The sequence below is a fragment of the Geotrypetes seraphini genome, chromosome 9, assembly GCF_902459505.1.
Source record: "Geotrypetes seraphini chromosome 9, aGeoSer1.1, whole genome shotgun sequence".
NCBI classification, from domain to species: domain Eukaryota; kingdom Metazoa; phylum Chordata; class Amphibia; order Gymnophiona; family Dermophiidae; genus Geotrypetes; species Geotrypetes seraphini.
Window position 1 is genome coordinate 101,355,900 of NC_047092.1, and position 21,561 is coordinate 101,377,460.

The following is a 21,561-nucleotide window of genomic DNA, read 5'->3' on the forward strand; positions in this document are numbered from 1 at the left end:
AAACTGGGAAATACGTGGGCAAGACCAGAACATGTAGCCCAAAGAGGCATTGACACAAGAGCATTTAGGACAAATGTGCACTGGAGTAATGCCCATTCAATAAGCTCGTATGGGGGATATAAACAGATGTAGTGCAAACTTTAATTGTAGTTCTCAATGTGTAACATTAGCAGATACCCGTCTCAAAGATTTTAGCACTCGCTGTATCTGCAGTGCCGCCAGGGTACACTGTAAGTCCTCTGCCCATAAAGCTGCCACAGCATCTAAATTAGGGCCTGGTTGTGAACATAAGAACATAAGAATTGCCACTGCTGAGTCAGACCAGTGGTCCATCATGCCCAGCAGTCCGCTCACGCGGCGGCCCTCTGGTCTAAGACCAGCACCCTAACTGAGACTAGCCCTACCAGCGCACGTTCTTGTTCAACAGAAACTTGTCTAACTTTGTCTTGAATCCTTGGAGGGTGTTTTCCCCTATAACAGCCTCATGATGCAATCGAAGTGGTATCAATTGTTGAGCGGAAAGGCTAAAAAGTTCCGATATGGCCTCTCTGCAATCTTCCACCAATTGGCCGGCTGGCAGGGAGTGTCGAACTTGGTAGTATACAAAAATGTCCCTAGCTGGCAAATCAAATGTGTTTTGTAAAGAGGCAAAGGATGCCAGGCGACCAGCTTCATTGAACAACTGGAATATGAACTGTAATCCCTGAATAGACCAGTGCCTTAAGGTCTCATTTTGGAGGCCTGGTAAAAAATCACAATCACCTTGAATTGGTAAATATGGAGAAAATACACAGGAGAGCCTAGCGCTTTTACATACCCAGCGCTGCGTCCGTCTCGCCAGGGCAAAACAGGATAAGATGCCACCAGAGGACGGAATACTGCAGCAGTGGAATGCAAAAAACTACTAATGTGGTAAGGGGTTAACAAAGACAATTCTAGTCGAGTAGCAGTAAAATAAGAGGTGTCTCTAAACCAGTCGTTAATATGTCGCATCTGGTAGGCCAAGGCATACCAATATATATTCAACAACCCATAACCCCCCTTATATCGTGGGAGGCACATCCGAGAGTAAGTCATGCGTGGTTTTTTCCCACCCCATATATAGTGCTGAAGCCATCTAATAAGCTGGTGGTTATGAGCATGGGATAGTAAGAGTGGAAGTACCTGGAACCTATATAACTATTTTGGGAATATTACCATGTTAAACAAGGCCACACATCCCGCTACGGATAAGGGAATGTGGTCCACAGTTGCAAATCTAATAAAGAAGCTATATTACAAGTGTATAAAGTAGCAAGCTCTCTAGGTATCCACACCCCCAAATACTTAATAGAAATAGGGGCCCAGGTAAATGGAAAATCACCATTCCAGGTATCCTGTAAGGAAGATGGGATCGCCAATGCAATGGATTTTTGAAAATTGAGGGAAAAACCCGAATAAAATCGAAATTCCTCAAGTAATTGAAGGAGCTGAGTAATAGAAGTGCGGGGATGGGTTAATGTAAATAGTAGATCCAAGATGGCCACATGCAGGGTTGTCTGAGCGACACTCTCCCTGAAGCTCGCTCGAATATACTTACTTCGGTATTTTTTTTACTCGCTCGGAGCAATGCCGAAGAGGAGGGGACGCAGCGCTGCTGGAGCATCGCAGCGCTCCAGAACAGCCGTTTTCGGCAATATCGAGGAGCTGATGAGGAGAATGCAGGGCACGCAGATATCATCGGGGAATCCCCTCCAGGAGATGCACGGTGGAGGCGAACCCGTGCCGTTCTCCATAGGGTTGGAGACATCGTTGAGCCCCGATATGAGAGCACCTCCACCACGCCCTCAGTCCACCAGTTCCCCGCGAGCGGAGGCTCTCCCGGAAGTCGGAGTTCACCTCCTCTCGGAGGCTAAGGAGAACGAGAGGGGGACTGGGCTGCCGGATTCCTCGTTGGAGCAGAGGCCTAAGCATTGATACTGAGGAGGAAGCGGCGGGGGATAAACAAACCATACAGGACGTTCGACAAGAGATGTTGCCAGAGGGTGAGCTAACTCAATTAAAATTAAAATTACACTCTGTTCAAATTGAGAAGCCCCAGGAGGTAACATTGGATTCTCTGTGGGATCTTGTAGCTAATTTGGCAAGATCTATAAATCCACAATTACAACTCCTGGAAAGAAAATTTAATGATCATGAAACTGAGATTAAAAATTTTAAGATTGAAATTGAGGGCTCTAAGACTTCAGTACAGAATGTCCACCAAGAATTAAAAGTCACCAAGCAAACCACTGAGACATTAATTAAGGACAATATTAATTTAAGAAAGAAGATGGAGGCAATGGAAAATTTTTCTTGAAACAATAATCTTAGATTGATTAATTTCCCTAGGGTTCCTATGATAGCCCCTAGGGAAATGTTGAAACGTTATATGATGGAAATATTGGAGCTCTTTGAAGAATCATTACCACCATTCACACAGGTTTATTACCTTCCGCAAAGGACTCAGGATCAACAACAACAGAAATTGGGACAAGATTTAATGAATATATCTAATATTTTGGAAATATCTGACAAAGAATTAGTGACCCCAGCAACTTTACTTTTGATGGTAGCTCTCGCACCAGATAAAAACTGGTTGTTGAGACTTTTCTTTAAAAATAAACATAAAGAATTTTTAGGTTGTAAAATTCAGATGTTCCCAGATTTGGCTAGGGATACGCAGAGAAGGAGACATGAATTTTTGTTAAGGAAACCTGGTGTTTTGGCCCTGGGGGGCGACTTTTTACTTGCGACATCCATGTAAATGTGTAATTATCTACCGTTCACATAAATTTGTTTTCTTTGAGCCATCTCAACTGACAACCTTTCTCTCAACTTCATGTCTGGAGAAAGGGAAAACATGAATGCTCAGTTTAAGAAAGGGTGCATTAACCTCATTCAACTAGTCATTACTTTGTAAATGTGATTTTATTTTTTCTATTATTCGCCGATTACCCACCTTGGATCCTTTTGAGGACTTGAGTTGAAATTTATGCTTATATTTGATATCTTTTATATAGTTTTATATTGTTTGTTGTTATATTAGTTTCTTGCTGAATTTCCTTTCTGTACAAGTTAATGCTTGATTATATTGAAAAATTCAATAAATAAATAATTAAAAAAAAAAGATCATCTGCAAAAGCTAACACCTTTATCATATGATCTGGAAAGGCCACCCCTGCTATCCCAGGGTCTGCAATAGCCGTCCGTAAGAACGGCTTTAAATATAACAGAAAGAGAAGTGACGATAAAGGGCATCCCTGTCGGGTTCCCTGTTCAATTGGAAAAGTTTCAGAAATAACATCATTAACCAACAAACAAGCCCTTGGGGACGCATATAATGCTTGTATTGCTTGCTTGTACCACCCCTTCAGCCCTATATAGTCCAGTACCCCAAATAAATACTGCCAATCTACTTGGTCAAAGGCTCTAGCTGCTGCTCGAGTCTGAGCATGTGCTACTGTCAGAATAGCCTTACGAACATGAGTCGCCTGGCGACCTTTCACAAAGCCTACCTGCTCCGGTCCTATGAGATTCGGAAGGGTTTGAGATAGCCGATCCGCTAGGAGTTTGGCTAGGATTTTAATGTCCACATTCAAAAGGGAAATAGAGCGGTAAGAGTCTGAGGAAGTCGCCTCCTTGCCAGGTTTTAGAATCAGTGTAATTGGTGCCACATTAGCTTTCCCGGGGAACTCCCCCTGATCTGTAACCTGATTATAATAATCTCGCAAAGGTGTGCCGATCTGAGCAGACATAAGTTTATAAAATTTGGCTGTAAAACCATCGGGACTGGGAGCTGAATAGTTGCGTTGGAGCTGAATAGTTGCGTTGATGTTGGATTGCCCTTTGTAATTCTCTAATAGTAATTGGTAGGTTTAGGGACTCGACCCCCTGATCCGTCAGGATGGGCATACCAGAATCAGTTATATAATCCTGGATTAGCGGACCGGAACTCGAGTCTCCTCTCTTATATGTACTCTGAAAGTGTTCCAGCAAAATCCCTGCTATCTGATCAGTTTTATGTTGGAGGTGACCCAATTCATCCTTCAGACCCATGATAAAACGTTGTTCAAATTTGCTAACAATTTTCCTGACCGATTCCCATATTTATGATATTTAAACTTCTGATAAAATAACATTTTGACTGTATGTTCATGTATATAAGAATTAAGAGCACTCAATAGATTGCCAATTTGCTTTCGTGGCAGGGGACGGATGGAGAGTGTATCGATGTTTGGCTGCCACCAATTCACGTTCTAGTCGTAGGATGCCCTTAAATAGCCGTCGATTGCGTGCGATGACATAAGCTATGCAATCCCCCCGCAACACTACTTTCGCTGTTTTCCAAAACAATTCCGGGGCATGGCGAGGTTGGCCATTGAATTCTAAGTACTCCTCCCACTTATTCTGTAAATACGTTCAAAAGTGATCATCTTGAAACAAATAGCTAGGGAAGCGCCAACGTACAATGCCTTGAAAATTAATTCCTTTGAAATTTAGTACCTTAGTCGACCTAGAGTTTCCTTTCTTGAGGTGGAACCACACCATGTTGTGATCGCTGGATGCCAAGGTGTCTCCCACCGATACCTCTGTGACACTGTCACCATTGGTGAGTAATAAGTCCAGGGTCGCCTGACCCCTAGTGGGTTCCAGTACCATTTGCTTTAGGCATGCTCCTCGCATGGAGGCTAGTATCCTCTTGCTGCCGCTGGTTGTAGCGGAAGGTTCGTTCCAGTCCACATCGGGCATATTGAAATCTCCCACTAGCACTGTATCTCCACGCAGTGTTATGGTCTCAATGTCTTCCATTAGCTCATCGTCTGCTTGCTCCTTTTGTTTAGGCGGTCTGTATACAACACCAAGATACAGGCATTTGTTATTGCCCCTGGCCAGGTTCACCCAGAGGGACTCTTCCCGTATACTTGATGTCTGTGATTTTAGTAACTTTGATGTTTTCTTTAATGTATAGAGCTACCCCTCCTCCTGATTTGCCCTCTCTGCCTTGACGGAGTAGATTATAACCTGGTATGACCATATCCCATCCGTGGGACTCCGAGAACCAAGTTTCTGATGTCGCCACTACATCAAGGTCAGCGTTTCTTATTTCTGTTTCCAGTTCTAGTATTTTGATGCCTAAGCTACAGGCATTAGCATACATGGCTATCCATTCTTTCTTTTTGTATGGATTGTTTTCTGGTTGAGATAGTTTGTCCCCTTCAGTCATGCCTTTGTCACCCCTTCTGATGCCTCCTTCAGTGTCTAAGCGATTTCTACCCCTGACATCCTGTACATGCGAGTTTTCCCCAATGGCTCCAAGAAGGAGACTCCGTCTTTTCCTTTGTCCCCCACTCTACCGAATAAGTGCCAACCTTAAGATAAAGTAACAAATAATGGCCCTGTGGGTCACTCTCAACTAATGTTGTTGTGTAAGGTAGGGTTTTGTTAATCAATATCGCCACCCCTGCTTTTTTGTGTGAGGAAGAGGCTGCAAATACTGCCCCCACCCAAGAGCGACCCAATTTCAAGTGTTCTATATCTGTCAATCAGGTTTCCTGTATGCAAGCAATATCAACATTATGCTTCTTTAACTGGTTCAAAATTTTAGTTATTTTAATGGGGAACGTGATGCCCGATACATTCCAGGACATGATGCACAATGTTAGCGGCATGAATAGGTGGGAAGACACAATACTATCATGCTATTCTGTGTATGGAAGCTATCATCCCAGGTTCCCAGCCCAACCCGAGATGCAAGAACAACCTGGGGATATAGATGAACTTTCCCTTGCCCACATGTAGCAATAAACCCTCTCTCTCAACAGCATCATTTTTGTTTGTGAAAAAAGAATGCTCGGATATCATAGCACTGTGAAATACCCTATCCCCTTCCCGTCCACCCCTCTCCCCTACATCCCTCCCCCCACCCAATTCCACCACTCCCCCTCCCACCAAATTCTCTAGAAAAGACACAGTTACTGGCCCGCACAAGTGCAGGCTCAGAAGTGTATAGGGTCACTTAGAGATGCCGCCCTGAGTCACGAACATAGTTCAACACAGTTAGAAACATCCCCACATCAACTAACTCTGGGAAAAATGAACTTAATTAAGAACAATAATCAAGTGTAATTATAGCTCAAACTCGCATATTAGTAACCAAAAACAACCACTAGGTACGTAGCAGCCACCCAACCAACTGGCAAGGCTGAATGGCTGGAGTCAGTGAAAGGCACTATCAATCACAACAAATGAGCGAAACACTCAGGTGTCAATCTACAGTCATGAAGGATCCTGTGGTTGAAGCAGGTGAGAAGAGTAGAGCAAAGTGGATAAAACAATTTCCTCTTCTCCGTCAACGCTGCTGAGTAATCCTGAAAAATACTTACTTCGTTGTCACCAAATTTCAAAGTATCTCTCGATTGCTTGTATTGGCGCAGGATTTCAACCTTATGATTATAGTTAAGCAGCTTGGCGATAATCATCCGTGGGCGGTCCTCCTGATTTTGTTCCCTGCCCATACGATGCACCCGTTCTAGGTGTTTTGGGCCCAGGGCCTCCCACAAGGGAATATTCTCCCGCAACCACGTCTCCAGGGTCTGCAATAGAACAGGCCCCGCAACCGTTTCAAGTATTCCCAAAAAGCGAAGATTTGACCTGCGGGACCTGTTCTCCATGTCTTCCAGCCTCTCTGTGTGCACACGTGCTAGCTCCTTGAAAGGCTGTTGCTGGGCCCCCTGAGCATCCTCGATGCAGGACGTGTGCGTCTCCAGCTCAGTGGTGTGGCGGATGATGTCTGCAATCATAGTCTCCAGCCACTGCAGTTGCTCTGATAGCCTGGCTGCATCGCCAGGGTGACCGCCGAGGTGATATCCTGCAGGGTTTCCGGCGAGAGTTGACTAATCTCAGCCGCGGGTCCCGACGTCATCTTGTCGGCAGCGATTGCCGGGTGGTCATGTCTTTTTTGGTGGTGCGCGTCGCCATCGGGAGTCCCGGCTATTGAAAGAATTTGTCCATGTACTTGTGCAGTACTATGGACGAGTTGGAGCGATGTCTGTGCGCACTACAGTGGGGGGAATCGTGGCTTGAGGACTTGGGGCCCCAGCTCACAGCATCACGTGACCCTCCCACCTAAGATTTTATAAAATTCAATTCTCATACTATCCTCGCCTGGCGCTTTCAGCAAAGGACTGTTCCCAATTGCTCAATACACTTCCTCTGGTGATATGGGTGCATTCAAGCGCTCCTTGGCTCTCTCAGAGAAACATCATCCCTTCCAAATAAGGGGCTGCGATTACTCCCTCCTCAGGCCGGGGGGGGGGGGGGGGGCATAGAGGTTCTTAAAATAGCACCGATCTCCGGATTAGTGGTAACTCTGTCCCCCCGCTCATTCCTCAGGGCATGCACCCTTCATGGACCCGCCCTGGGCCAGTAGTTCCCCCCCTTATTTCCAAATCCATAGAGCTTGTACTTATAGTAGGCAAGGGATTTCCTCGCCTGCTGATGTAGTGGTGAATTAAGGGCCACCTGATATTCCATCAACTCCTGTCTGTGTGTGGGGTTACCAGAAGAACTGTACCGCTGCCTCGCCCTAGCAACAACCCTCTCCAAACGCAAAATGTCCTTGTCTCGGGCCTTTTTCACGTGACTGCTGTAACTTATGGTTTCCCCTGCAGCACTGCTTTTGCAGCTTCCCAAAATAGGACGGGGTCCTCTTCCGTGTGGGCATTATGCCTCTTATAGTCTTTCCATAAAACCAACAACTGCTCCCGATATTGCTTAACTCCATACAAGGTGATCGGGAACACCCAGCGCCATGCCTTCCGAGGCCCCCCTCCCCTCCTTCCACCGCACATAAACCCAGGCATGGTCTGATATAGTATACGGACCAATGTCCGCCCTCTCAAGGTCTTAAATTTTTTTTTAAGTGACTACGCTTTTGCACTGTCCATACATGTCCCACAAGTGAGAATATTTGCCCGCTGTCCTTGGATGTCATGTGTTACAGGTATGTAATTGTACTATACCTTCTAAAGGTGCCTATAAACTCTGTAGTCCTGAAAGCTCAGTAGATTGCATGTTTGCCTAATTTTAAGGTGTCTCGGTGATAAAGCATCACAATCAATAAACGTTCCAGCTTTTTCTTTTACTAATAAGGTGAACTGCCAGATTCAAACAACTTGAATCTAAACTAAAGCTTAACTTTGTATACCGAGTCATCATTCTAAGAAGGCTCGACTCGGTTTACATCAATTAAATAGGGAATGATTTACATATGATAAATAGAAGATAATAGCAAAATTTCAAAATAATTAGTTTTCAAAATGTTTGGCAAATAGAGTAGTTTTTAAAGATTTGCAGAAAAATTGAAACAAACTGGAACTCCTTAAAAAAAAAAAAAAAAAAAAGAATAATGTTTGTGCTTGATCCAAGATGGCCGTGAGTGGCTAAGTCGGGAAGCATCTCTCGAGTGTTCGGTAGAATTAGAATTTTACCTTACTTGGTTAGTTTCGATTGAGAGTTTCCTCATGCCTAAGAGGAGAGGGAGAAGTGCCGCTGGAGCCTCGCGGTGCTTTGAAAATCCTTCTCCTCTCACTATCGAGCAGCTCTTGAACCGTCTTCAGAAGGAGTCGATAACTTCAGGGAATTGCCCGTAGGACTCAGCGGCACAGAGTAACACCGCAAGAATCCCTGGGCTAGAGGTCACGCTGAGCTCTGAAGCAAGAGACACTCCCCCCCCCCCCAACCGCAGCATACCAGCTCGCCGCAGGAACCAGGTGCGTCCAACGAGGCAGTCCCTGTAACCCAGGAGGCTTGTTCATCTGCGAGCTATGATACAGATTTACTGAAAGACTTTTTGAGTCTGGAGAGTGAAACTACGGCTGGAACATTGAAGAAGAGGGAGGCACAACAGGACAAAAAAACTACAAACTTGTGAAGTGAGAATTCCTTCTTTACGGTTGAAAAACCCACTGAAATCACAATGGAGTCTCTCTGGGACTTAGTTGTTAAACTGGGTGACTCATTGAATCCACAAATTAAAGTGCTGTAAATGAAAATTGACAAACAGGAACAAGAACTGAATGTATTACAATTAGAAATGACCTCAGTTAAAACTATGTCTCAAAAAAATGAATCCGAAATAATAGGGGTCAAACAAGTACAAGAAACTGTGATCAAAGATAATATGAATATTAGGCGGAAACTGGAAATGATTGAAAATGGCCATCGTGCCAATAATTTGCAGTTACTAAATTTCCCTAGGGTTCCTTCTATGTCCCCCAGGGAAATGTTAAAGAAATATTTCCTGGAGACTTTTTTCAGTTTCAGGGGATTTAATTCCACCCGTTACACAGGTATTCTATTTGCCTGTTAGTAAATTGGACCAGCAATTGACTAATGAGGGACCACAGGAACCACAATTGGATGTTACTACACTATTGGAAACTTCAATAAGTGAATTGGTTATACCGGCAACATTATTGGTGACTGTTGCATTGGCGCCAGATAAAAACTGGATAATGAAGATGTTCTTTAAAAATAGAACTAAAGAGTTTCTGGGTTAGAAAGTACAGACCTTTCCAGATGTAACCAAAGAGTTTCAAAAATGGAGAAAGCAGTTCCTGTTGTTAAAATCTGGAGTAATTTCAGTGGGGGGAAAATTTTTTCTTAGATTTCCTTGTAAATGTATTGTTCATTATAGTTCAGATAAATATATTTTCTTTGATCCGACACACCTAACAAAGTTTGTAGCTTTGAAACATCTTGAGAAAGATGAAACAATGGACTGAGACATAGTTAATTACCCCCTGTGACTTTAGTCACTTAGATCAGTGGTTCCCAACCCTGTTCTGGAGGACCACCAGGCCAGTCGGATTTTCAGGATAGCCCTAATGAATATGCATGAGAGAGATCAGCTTATAATGGAGGTGCCAGGCATGCAAATCTGCTCCATGCATATTCATTAGGGCTACCCTGAAAACCGACTGGCCTGGTGGTCCTCCAGGACAGGGTTGGGAACCACTGACTTAGATTTTTTTAAGATCATATTGATTTTTCTAGATTGTTATTGTCACTCTTGAAGTCTTGGATCATAATAATAATAATTGTGGACTATAGATTGCTTCTTTAAGGAGAATATGTTAATATAATAATAACTAGTCTTTAAGCCCGTTACATTAACGGGTGCTAGAATAGATGTGTCTGTCTGTCTGTCTTTCTTTATCTCTCTTTCGTTGGCCGCTGTCTGTATCCTTCTGTCTCCCCCTCCCCCCGAGCAAAGCTGTCTGCCCCCAGCACACTTCCCCCCAAAGCAGCCCCCTTTCCCTATCTCTCCATGGCCCCTTCTGTCTTCCCCCCCAGAACAAAGCTGTCTGTCCCCAGCACACTTCCCCCCAAAGCAGCCCCCTTTCCCTATCTCTCCATGGCCCCTTCTGTCTCCCCCCAGCACACCCCTCCCCCCAAAGCAGCCCCCTTTCCCTCTCTCTGTCTCAACATGGCCCCTACTGTCTTCCCTCCCAGAGCAAAGCTGTTTGCCCCAAGCACACCCCCTCCCCCCAAAGCAGCCCCCTTTCCCTCTCCCGCTGACTCTCTCTCTGGCCCCCTTTCTCTGTCTGTCTTTCTGTCCCTCTCTCTGCCCCCTGTGTCTTTCTTTCTTTCTGTCTCCCTCCCTCCCGCTGTCTGTCTGTCATTTTTCCCCATTTCCCTGTGCAGCAGCATTTCCATCCCACTTCCCTATGCAGCAGCAATAGCATTTCCCTCCTATCCCCCCTTTCCTGTGCAGAAGCAGTAGCAGCATTTTCCTCCACCCTTCTCTTACCTTCTACCCTTCTCTTCTCTCCTTTCCCTTCTCTTACCTGCTCCATTCAGCCCCTCCCCCTTCTTTTACTGCCGTTGTCCTGTTCGATCTGGCCTGCTCCATTCAGCCCCTCCCACCGCCGACAAACCTCGGGGCTCCAGCCGCGTAGGCAGCACTTTAAACACGCGGTCTTCTACTGCCGATTTCCTCTGCCGCGTCTGTCTCCGATGATGTCATCAGAGATGCGGCAGAGGAACTCGGCAGAGAAGGGCGCGAAGCAGCGTGTTTATAGTGCTGCCTATGCTTCTGGAGCCGGGAGGTTTGTGGAGGTTCAACGGCCGGAGCGGGGCTGCTGTCCACCACTCGTTTACTGCCACTGGTGCTGCCTACTCCGCTGGAGCCGGGAGGTTTGTAGAGAGCGCAGTTGCGCGCATGCGCCTCCAGCCCCTGCAAGCGCCGTGAGGTGTCAATTAGAATGTTGCCACAGAAGCACATCTCACGGCGCCAGGACTCACAAATTTTTGAGAGCGCATGCGCGCTCCAGCGTTTTATTATTATTGATAATAATAATAACTTTATTCTTGTATACCGCCATACCCAGGGAGTTCTAGGCGGTTCACATCAATTAACCAAAGATCAGAGATTACAAGCGGAATCACATCAATTTATCAAAGTTATTTCTCATATTGTATTTTTTTCTTTCATTTCTTTTTAGTTCTTATTTACAATCTTACTGTACATGATGTTATGCTTGGGAATATTGTAAAAATTGATAAATAAATAATAATAAAAAAGGGGGAGATCATTCCAGAGTTGAATCCTCTTAGGAGCAAGTTTTTGTGCACATTAATTTCACATGAACTCATGTAGATCATTTTTTTAAATGAATTCATGTGAGAACCATATTCGTATGTACATGAATGCAAACCTTTCTGAGTATAAACAAAGAAGCCCCCACCCTAAAGGAGGAAAGCTGTTAACTCGAGTATTAACAAAAATGGTTGGGTGAGGGTATTCCAGTGTTTTTCTCCTCCCCTGTGGTGAATTGCATTTTCCCCTTTCTCTGTGGTGTGCAGCATTTTTGCCTTCCGCCTGCTGTGCTCCTACCCCGTTGTGATGGTTAGCCTTCTTTCCATCTTTCATTCTACCTCTTCCCTGCAGTGACTGGCATTCTCTCCTTTTAAATGTCAAGAGCATAGGGCTCAAAGATTATGGGGTAAACAAAGGTTTCCCTACACATTAGCTATCTATAGAGGGCCTCTGCCTTTCTCAGGAACACAGGCAGCCAAATGTTCTTTTTTTAAGTTGATGTTTATTTAAAGAATTTTTCATAAAAGTAAGTGTCCCACAAACAGTCATACATCAAGAAAATGTGATGTGACATGGTGATATGATTGAGAAGAAACAATAATAGTTTGCATTACAATGACAATATTAACAATAACAGTATGAAATAGAACCATAACAATCCTGAATAAACATCAACCAGTGAATCTATGCACAGTATGGATACAAATGAAAAGGAATGAAGGAAGTAAGTAAAGAAATAAAAACAACAAAAAAAAAAAAACAGGTGGAATAACATAAGAAGAAAAGGAGAAGAGGGAGGGTAAAGGAAGGTAGAGAGAAAAGGAAATTACATATTGGAGTTCTGTAGATAAAGTTTAAGAGTTCCATTTAATCTGAAATTGAGGATAGACATTGGACTTTTTAGCTAAATACGTCTCAAAGCGGTATGTTTGGCATACTAAATTCCACCATTGAGAGTGGGAGGCTTTGGATAGGTTCTTCCAAGAGCTAAGAAGAATCTTTATAGCTAGTGCAAGTAAGAAATCAAAAAGCATCAGATATGGAGAGATTTAGTAGAGGTGCAGATGATTTTAAGAGTAACGTTTGATATGACAATGCTACATCAATATGAAATAAGGAACAAAGTATTATTCCATATAGATATCCAATATGTCTGTATCGCAGGGCAATAAAATAAAAGATGTTTTAGGGAACCAGCATGAGTAGTACAGGTTCAGCAGGAATAGGGGAAAGAAGGGTTAATTCTATGAGATTTGATAAGAGAGATGTGCTGGTCACTGCAGGGAAAGGAAGAACTAAGAGAAATTTGTACTGACTAAACTAGAAGCTGAGATCAGTTTTTGGCCTTTTGGGGAGAGGGTGTGGGGGCAAAATAATGTTGGCTTATAATTAAGAATATATGGTAACAGTTTTAGAATCAAATGCCAACAAAGGGGTAAAAGTAACAAGGAAAATGTCCACAAAAAAGAGTGGGAACAACTTAGTATAGGGATGACACAGGTAGAAACAATAAAAATATAAAATATTTATTTAAAAAATCCTATTATATACCCCTGCATTTTTTGACTCGCTGCTTCTCTTTGGATATATTTTGTATTTTTATTGTTTTTATCTATCATCCTAAGTTTTCAAGTTTTTGAATAACCCAGATACAAATTTGAGGTCAGTGAATATTATGACATTATAACCTGCACAATGTTTATGCATATCATTGCAGAAATTATTTCTTCTCTCTGAACAGAGCTTGAACAAGAAATAAAATCTCCAATATCTACTGACAAAAACATCAGCAAAATTAACTGTAAGTACAGATGCTCATCCAAGAAGTTGCACTTGTAAAAGCTGGGTCATGATTTGAGTGTTTCTTTAGTGATGTTTTGTTAGTAGTACTGCATATTTTAAGGTGATAGAAATCTACTACTGCAACAACTACACATTTGCATTGTATTACATGGTATGCACCTTTGCTGTTCATACATATAGAAAGACAGGTTTACCTCTGTGGAGCTTAAAATCTATCAGAAGTTGAACAAACATGGAGCCTGTAGTGTATTTAGGATGCTAAAGCCAGCTTTTTCTCCTAATTTGCTTTTCCATATTGACAGATGGTGGTCACAGTGGAATCTGTAGTAGGAGCTATTTGAGGGGAAATAGTGCTAAACTGCAGTTAGGGAAATTAAAAGTAACTTTCTAAAGCTTTTTCCATATGTAAAGACTGTTTCTTTGTGCAGAAAATGGCTTTTATAAAACTATGTGATTACATAGAAACATAGAAAAATGACGGCAGAAAAGGGCCATAGCCCATCAAGTCTGCCCACTCTACCGACCCTCCCCCTTAACCTTCTGAGATATCACACTCTCATGACCCATCTCCTTAACTCTACCCTCTTAGAGATCCGACATGGGCATCCCATTTATTCTTTAAATCTGACACGCTGCTGGCCTCGATCACCTGTACTGGGAGCTCATTCCAATGATTAACCACTCTTTCGGTAAAGAAATACTTCCTGGTGTCGCCATGAAATTTTGTGCCCCTGATTTTCAGTGGATTGCCTCTTGTGGCCGAGGGCCCTTTAAGAGAGAAAATATCATCTTCCACCTTGAGACGACCAGTGATATACTTAAATGTCTCAATCATGTCTCCCCTCTCCCTGCATTCTTTGAGAGAGTTTAGCCGCAATTTGTTCATCCTTTCCTTGTACGAGAGATCCTTGAGCCCCGAGACCATCCTGGTGGCCATTCGCTGAACCGACTCAACTCTCAGCACATCTTTATGGTAATGTGGCCTCCAGAATTGTACACAGTACTCCAGATGAGGTCTCACCATGGTTCTGTACAATGGCATTAGGACCTCGGGCTTCCGACTAACAAAATTTCTACGGATACAACCCAGCATTTGTCTAGCCTTGGATGAAGCCTTCTCCACTTGATTGGCAGTTTTCATGTCTTCACTAATGATCACCCCTAAATCTCGTTCTGCTGCAGTTCTAGCCAAGGTTTCACCATTCAATGTGTACGTTCTGTACGGATTATTGTTGCCAAGGTGCATGACCTTGCATTTTTTAGCGTTGAAGCTCAGCTGCCAGGTCAAGGACCAGTGTTCCAATAAAAGCAGGTCCTGCGCCATACTGTCTCGCAAATTGCTGTTACTTACAATGTTACATAGTTTGGCGTCATCGGCGATCAATGTTATTTTACCTTGAAGCCCCTGCGTCAAGTCTCCTATGATTATGTTGAAAAGGATCGGGCCCAAAACCGAGCCCTGCGGCACTCCACTGGTCACCTCTGACGTTTTAGAGAGGGTAAACATAGAAACATAGAAGTAGACGGCAGATAAGGGCCATGGCCCATCTAGTCTGCCCACCCCAATGACCCTCCCCTACTTTTCTCTGTGAATAGATCCCACGTGTCTATCCCATTTGGCCTTAAAATCAGGCACGCTGCTGGCCTCAATAACCTGAAGTGGAAGACTATTCCAGCGATCAACCACCCTTTCAGTGAAAAAGAATTTTCTGGTGTCCCCGTGCAGTTTCCCGCCCCTGATTTTCCACGGATGCCCCCTTGTTGCCGCGGGACCCTTGAAAAAGAAGATATCTTTTTCCACCTCGATGCGGCCCGTGAGATACTTGAATGTCTCGATCATGTCACCCCTCTCTCTGCGTTCCTCAAGTGAGTACAGCTGCAACTTATCCAGCCGTTCCTCGTACGGGAGATCCTTGAGTCCTGAGACCATCCGGGTGGCCATTCTCTGGACCGACTCCAGTCTCAGCACATCCTTACAGTAATGCGGCCTCCAGAATTGCACACAGTATTCCAGGTGGGGCCTCACCATGGATCTATACAATGGCATAATGACTTCAGGCTTACGGCTGACGAAACTCCTGCGTATGCAACCTATGATTTGCCTTGCCTTGGATGAAGCTTGCTTCACTTGATTGGCAGTCTTCATGTTCTCACTGACGATCACACCTAAGTCTCGTTCTGCTTCAGTTCTTGTTAGGATCTCACCATTAAGGGTGTAAGTTTTGCATGGATTTTGGCTGCTAAGGTGCATGACTTTGCATTTTTTGGCATTGAAGCTGAGTTGCCAGGACCTAGACCAGCGCTCCAGTAGGAGTAGGTCGTGCATCATGTTGTCGGACATTGAATTTATGTCTGTTGTGCTTTTGCCCACTACATTGCTTAGTTTGGCGTCATCGGCGAATAATGTTATTTTACCTCGCAGCCCTTCTGCCAAGTCTCTTATAAAGATGTTGAATAGGATCGGGCCCAGGACCGAGCCCTGCGGCACTCCACTGATTACCTCCATCATTTCAGAAGGGGTGCCGTTCACTACTATCCTCTGAAGCCTACCTCCAAGCCAGTTCCCAACCCATTTCGTCAATGTGTCGCCCAATCCTATAGAACTCATCTTGCTCAGCAACCTGCGGTGTGGTACGCTATTGAATGCTTTACTGAAGTCCAGGTGTATGATGTCCAGGGACTCCCCAACATCCAGCTTCCTCGTCACCCAGTCAAAGAAGCTGATCAGGTTGGATTGGCAGGATCTCCCCTTAGTAAATCCATGTTGACGGGGATCCCGTAGATTCTCCTCATTCAGGATCGTATCCAATTGGCGTTTGATTAGAGTTTCCATTAGTTTGCACACTATTGATGTGAGACTCACCGGTCTGTAGTTTGCTGTCTCCATCTTGGAGCCTTTCTTGTGGAGTGGATTGACGTTAGCCGTCTTCCAGTCCATCGGGACGTTACCCGTACTAAGGGAGAGATTGAAGAGCGCAGATAGCGGTTCCGCCAAGACATCACACAACTCCCTGAGCACCCTGGGGTGTAGGTTGTCAGGCCCCATTGTCTTGTTAACCTTAAGCTTTGACAGCTCGCAGTAGACACCGCTGGGTGTAAACTCGAAATTACTAAACGGGTCATCTGCGCCAACCCTTGTCTGTAGCTGAGGGCTGAGTCCTGGCGCCTCGCGGGTGAAGACTGAGCAGAAGTATTCATTTAACAGTTGGGCTTTTTCCGAGTCCGCTTCTACATAGTCTCCGTCTGGTTTCCTAAGGCGTACTATCCTGCCTGAGTTCTTATTTCTGTCACTGATATACCTGAAGAAGGATTTATCTCCTTTCTGGATGTTCTTCGCTAGAGACTCCTCCATGTGGAATTTGGCCTCCCTAACTGCTGTTTTGACGGCTTTTGACTTGGCCAGATAGACTTCCCTAGAGTCCTGTTTCCCTGATTGTTTGTAAGAGATGAATGCTTTTTTCTTCTCCTTGATGAGGTCCGAAATCTCCGCAGAGAACCACTGTGGCTTATTGTTCCTTCGCTGTTTACTTACTGATTTAACATAGCGGTTTGTTGCTTCTTGTATGGTGGCTTTCAAAGTCGACCACATTTCTTCCACGTTATCGATTTCTGCTTGGCTTTGTAGCGCCTGGTGAACGAAGTCTCCCATTTCTTTGAAGTTTGTGTCCTTGAATTTGAGGACATTGGTCAGTGTGGTAGATTTAGTGAAACCTTTCCTGAAATTGAACCATACCATGTTGTGGTCACTGGAGGCCAATGTGCCACCCACTGAGACCTCTGTGACACTTTCTCCATTGGTAAGTATCAGGTCCAGTATTGCCTGATTCCTTGTTGGTTCCAACACCAGTTGCCTGAGTCTTGCTCCCTTCATAGAGTTTAATAGCCTCCTGCTGCTGCCGGAAGCAGAGGAAAGCGTGTCCCAATCCACATCAGGCATGTTGAAGTCACTTAAAAATACTGTGTCCCCACGCAAGGTGATATTCTCTATATCTCCGATTAATTCCATATCTAGGTCATCCTGTTGGCTTGGGGATCTGTATATTACGCCAAGATACAGGCATATGTCCTTCCCTCTGGCCAAATTTACCCAAAGGGATTCCCCAGTGTAGTGGACATCTATGATTCTGGTGACCTTAATGTCATCTTTAGTATATAATACTACACCTCCTCCCATTTTGCCCTCCCTGTACCGTTAACCACCACCCTCTGAAGTCTACCACTTAGATAATCATTGACCCATGTGGTTAGTGTTTCACCTAATCCCATCGATTTCATCTTGCTCAATAACCTGCGGTGGGGGACGCTATCAAAAGGTTTACTGAAGTCCAGGTACACGACGTCCAGGACTCTCCTAAATCCAGCTTTCTTGTCACCCAGTCAAAGAAGCTGATAAGATTGGATTGGCAGGACCTATCCTTGGTGAAACCATGTTGGTGGGGATCGTGTAGATTCTCCTCGTCCAGGATCGTGTCTAATTTGCGTTTGATTAGTGTTTCCATGAGTTGACTTACTATTGATGTGAGACTCACCGGTCTGTAATTCGCAGCCTCTGCCCTGCACCCCTTTTTGTGTAGAGGAACGATGTGAGCTGTTTTCCTGTCCAAGGGGACTCTTCCCATGCTCAGGGAGAGATTGAAGAATACGGATAACGGTTCTGCTAGGACGTCACACAGCTCCCTGAGCACTCTGGGGTGTAGATTGTCCGGTCCCATGGCTTTGTTCACCTTGAGTCTTGATAGTTCGCCGTAGACGTCCCCTGGTGTAAACTTGAAATTCCGAAACGGGTCTTTCAAGCTTTGCGTTGCCTGCAACTGTAGACCGGACCCCGGAGCCTCGCAGGTGAAGACTGAGCAGAAGTATTCATTTAGTAGTTCGGCTTTATTTGAATCTGATTCTACGTAATTTCCGTCCGGTTTTTTGAGGCATACTATCCTATACGTGTTTCTCTTTCTGTCGCTAATATACCTATAGAAGGATTTGTCCCCTTTCTTAATGTTCTTTGCTAGGTTTTCTTCAACTCGAAGCTTGGCTTCTCCGACTGCCGCTTTGACAGCTATAGACTTGGCCATATATTCTATTTTGGCCTCCCTTTTCTGCAAATGTTTGTAGGAAATAAATGCTCGTTTCTTTTCTTTAACAAGGTCTGAGATCTCTGCGGTGAATCATTGGGGTCTATTGTTTCTTAGACCCCAATGGTTCACCGCAGAGATCTCAGACCTCGTTAAAGAAAAGAAACGAGCATGTGCATGTAAAAAGAACATAAGAAGTGCCATCTCCGGAATAAACCCTAGGTCTATCAAATCCGGTGATCCGCACATGCGGAGGCTCCACCAGGTGTACCCTGGCATAGTATTAGTCCCCATATCACTCTAAGCTTCTCATAAGAGATGTGCATCGAGCTTACCCTTACCTATGTCACCTTAAGCCTCTCATAAGGAGATGTACATCTAACTTACCCTTAAACCCTAGAACGATGGATTCCGCAATTATCTCTTCTGGGAGAGCATTCCAGGTTTCTACCACTCGTTGTGTGAAGCAGAACTTCCTGATATTTGTCCTGAACTTGTCCCCCCTTAGCTTTAGTCCATATCCTCTTGTGTGTGTCACATTGGACATCAATAATAATAAAATGCTAGAGGCGCATGCGCTCTTGAAAATTCGTGAGCGGTGGCGCCGTGAGGTGTGCTTCTGTGCCAGTCCTCACGGCGCCTGCACGTGACTGTGCAGAAGACACCAGCGACTCCTCCCTCCCGCTCCTCTTCAAAGTGGCCTGCTGAGGTTCACCAGCCGCTGTAGCGAACCTCGCAAGCCGCTCTCCATCTCCATGCAGAAGAAGGAGTCGCCGTGTCACCTCCCGCCCTCACTCGCCGCTGATCCTCCTCTTCAGAGCAGCCTGCGATCGTGGTCAGCTTTAAAGAACTTCGCAGGCCGCTCTCCAGCTTCAGTAGCACGTTCCCTCTGACGCACGGGATCGCGTCAGAGGGAAAGTGCTACCGAGTTGAAGCGCAGCCTGCGAGGTTCGCTAAAGCCGGCCACCATGATCACAGGCTGCTTTGGTGAAGAGGAGCAGGCCAGAAGACGCCTGGATGTTGGGAGGGTAAGAAGAGAATCAATACCGGGAGCCAGGAGGAAAGGGAAAGGGGGCTGCTTTGGGGGGAGGGGTGTGCTGGGGGGAGACAGAAGGGGCCATGGATAGGGAGAGGGAAAGGGGGCTGCTTTGGGGGGAGGGGTGTGCTGGGGGGGAGACAGAAGGGGCCATGGAGAGATAGGGAGAGGGAAATGGAACTGCTTTGGGGGGAGGTGTGCTGCGGACAGACAACTTTGCTTGAGGTGGGGAGACAGAAGAGGGCCATGGAGAGACAGGGAGAGGGAAAGGGGCCTGCTTTGGGGGGGGAGGTGTGTCCTGGGGGCAGACAGCTTTGCTCAAGGGGGGGGGGGGAGACAGAAGGATACAGACAGCGGCCAAGGAGAGAGAGAACATAACATAAGAAATGCCTTCACCGGATCAGACCGAGGTCCATCTTGTCCAGCGATCCGCGCATGCGGTGGCCCATTTAAGTACACCTTATAGGAGACCCGGATTTCCCGTATCCCTCAATATGGTTTTCAAGAAGATGTGCATCCAACTTGCGCTTGAAACTCGGAACAGTAGTCTCCGCCACAACCTCCTCCGGGAGAGCATTCCAAGTGCCAACCACTTGCTGTGTGAAACAGAACTTCCTAACATTTATCCTAAACCTGCTGCTACTCAGTTTCAGGCTATGACCCCATGTCCGTGTCACCTCCAAAATTGTTAGTAATGCTGCTTCCTGGTCTATTTTATTAAATCCTTTTAATATTTTAAAAGTCTCTATCAAATCCCCTCGCAATCTTCTCTTCTCGAGGGTGAACAGTCCCAGTTTTCTGAGTCGTTCTTTGTAGCTCAAATTTTCCATACCTTTGACAAGTTTCGTGGCTCGCCTCTGCACCCTCTCCAGCAGAGTTATATCCTTCTTAAGGTATGGAGACCAGTGTTGGACACAGTATTCCAAGTGAGGTCTGACCATTGCTCTGTAAAGTGGCATTATGACCTCTTCCGATCTACTTGTGATCCCCTTCTTAATCATGCCCAACATCCTGTTTGCTTTCTTCACCGCCGCCGCCGCACATTGAGCTGAAGGCTTTAGGGTTCTGTCTATCAGTACCCCCAAATCCCTTTCTTGTTCGCATTTGGCTAATGTCACCCCCAACAGAGAGAGAGAAAGAAACACAGACAGACACATACATCTATTCTAGTACCCTTTAATGTAACGGGCTTAAAGACTAGTTGTAAATAGTTTTTTATCCTGCTCTATTTGGTCAAATCCTTTCAGTATTTTGAAAGTCTTGATCATATCCCCTCGCAGTCTCCTCTTCTCAAGGGAGAACAATCCCAGTCTCTTAAGTCGTTCCTCAAATTCCAAGTTCTCCATGCCTTTTATTCGCTTAGTTGCTCGTCTCTGCACCATCTCTAGTATTTTTAAATCCTTCTTTAGGTATGGAGACCAATGTTGGACGCAGTATTCCAAGTGTGATCTGACCATCGCTTTATAAAGCGGTAGTATTACTTTCTCCGATCTACTCGTGATTCCCTTCTTTATCATGCCTAGCATTCTATTCACTTTTTTCGCTGCCGCCGCACATTGCACCAACAGCTTCAAGGTCCTATCGATTAATACGCCCAGGTCCCTTTCCTGTTTGGTTTTTCCCGGAGTTGCACCTGACATACTGTACTTGTGTTCCTTATTTTTTCTGCCTAAATGCATGACTTTGCATTTTTCCACATTAAACTTCATCTGCCATTTATCTGCCCAATTTTCCAATCGGTTCAAGTCGCTCTGGAGTTCCTCGCTGTCCTTCTGTGATTTGATTTACTGGCATAGCTTTGTGTCATCTGCGAACTTGATGATCTCACTAGATGTTCCATCCTCCAGGTCATTTATGAAGATATTAAATAAGATGGGCCCAAGTATCGAGCCCTGGGGCACACCGCTAGTCACAGTCTCCCAGTCTGAGAATTTTCCATTTATGCCCACTCTCTGCCTTCTGTTCTCCAGCCATTTGCCTATCCATCTTAGTATGTCTCCTTCTATTCCATGGCCTTGCAGTTTCCTGAG

General features: G+C 45.0%; 1 protein-coding gene across 5 annotated transcripts in view; it reads left to right on the top strand.

Annotated features, from left to right (window-relative positions):
* The window catches only part of RYK (receptor like tyrosine kinase), a 1,376,634-nt gene that overhangs the window by 261,980 nt on the left and 1,093,093 nt on the right, over window positions 1-21,561 (top strand). For all 5 annotated transcript variants that reach the window (XM_033957872.1, XM_033957871.1, XM_033957870.1 and 2 more), the window contains one exon: window positions 13,365-13,424. In XM_033957872.1, coding sequence (XP_033813763.1) covers window positions 13,365-13,424 — 60 coding nt within the window. The remainder of the gene's footprint in view (window positions 1-13,364; window positions 13,425-21,561) is intronic.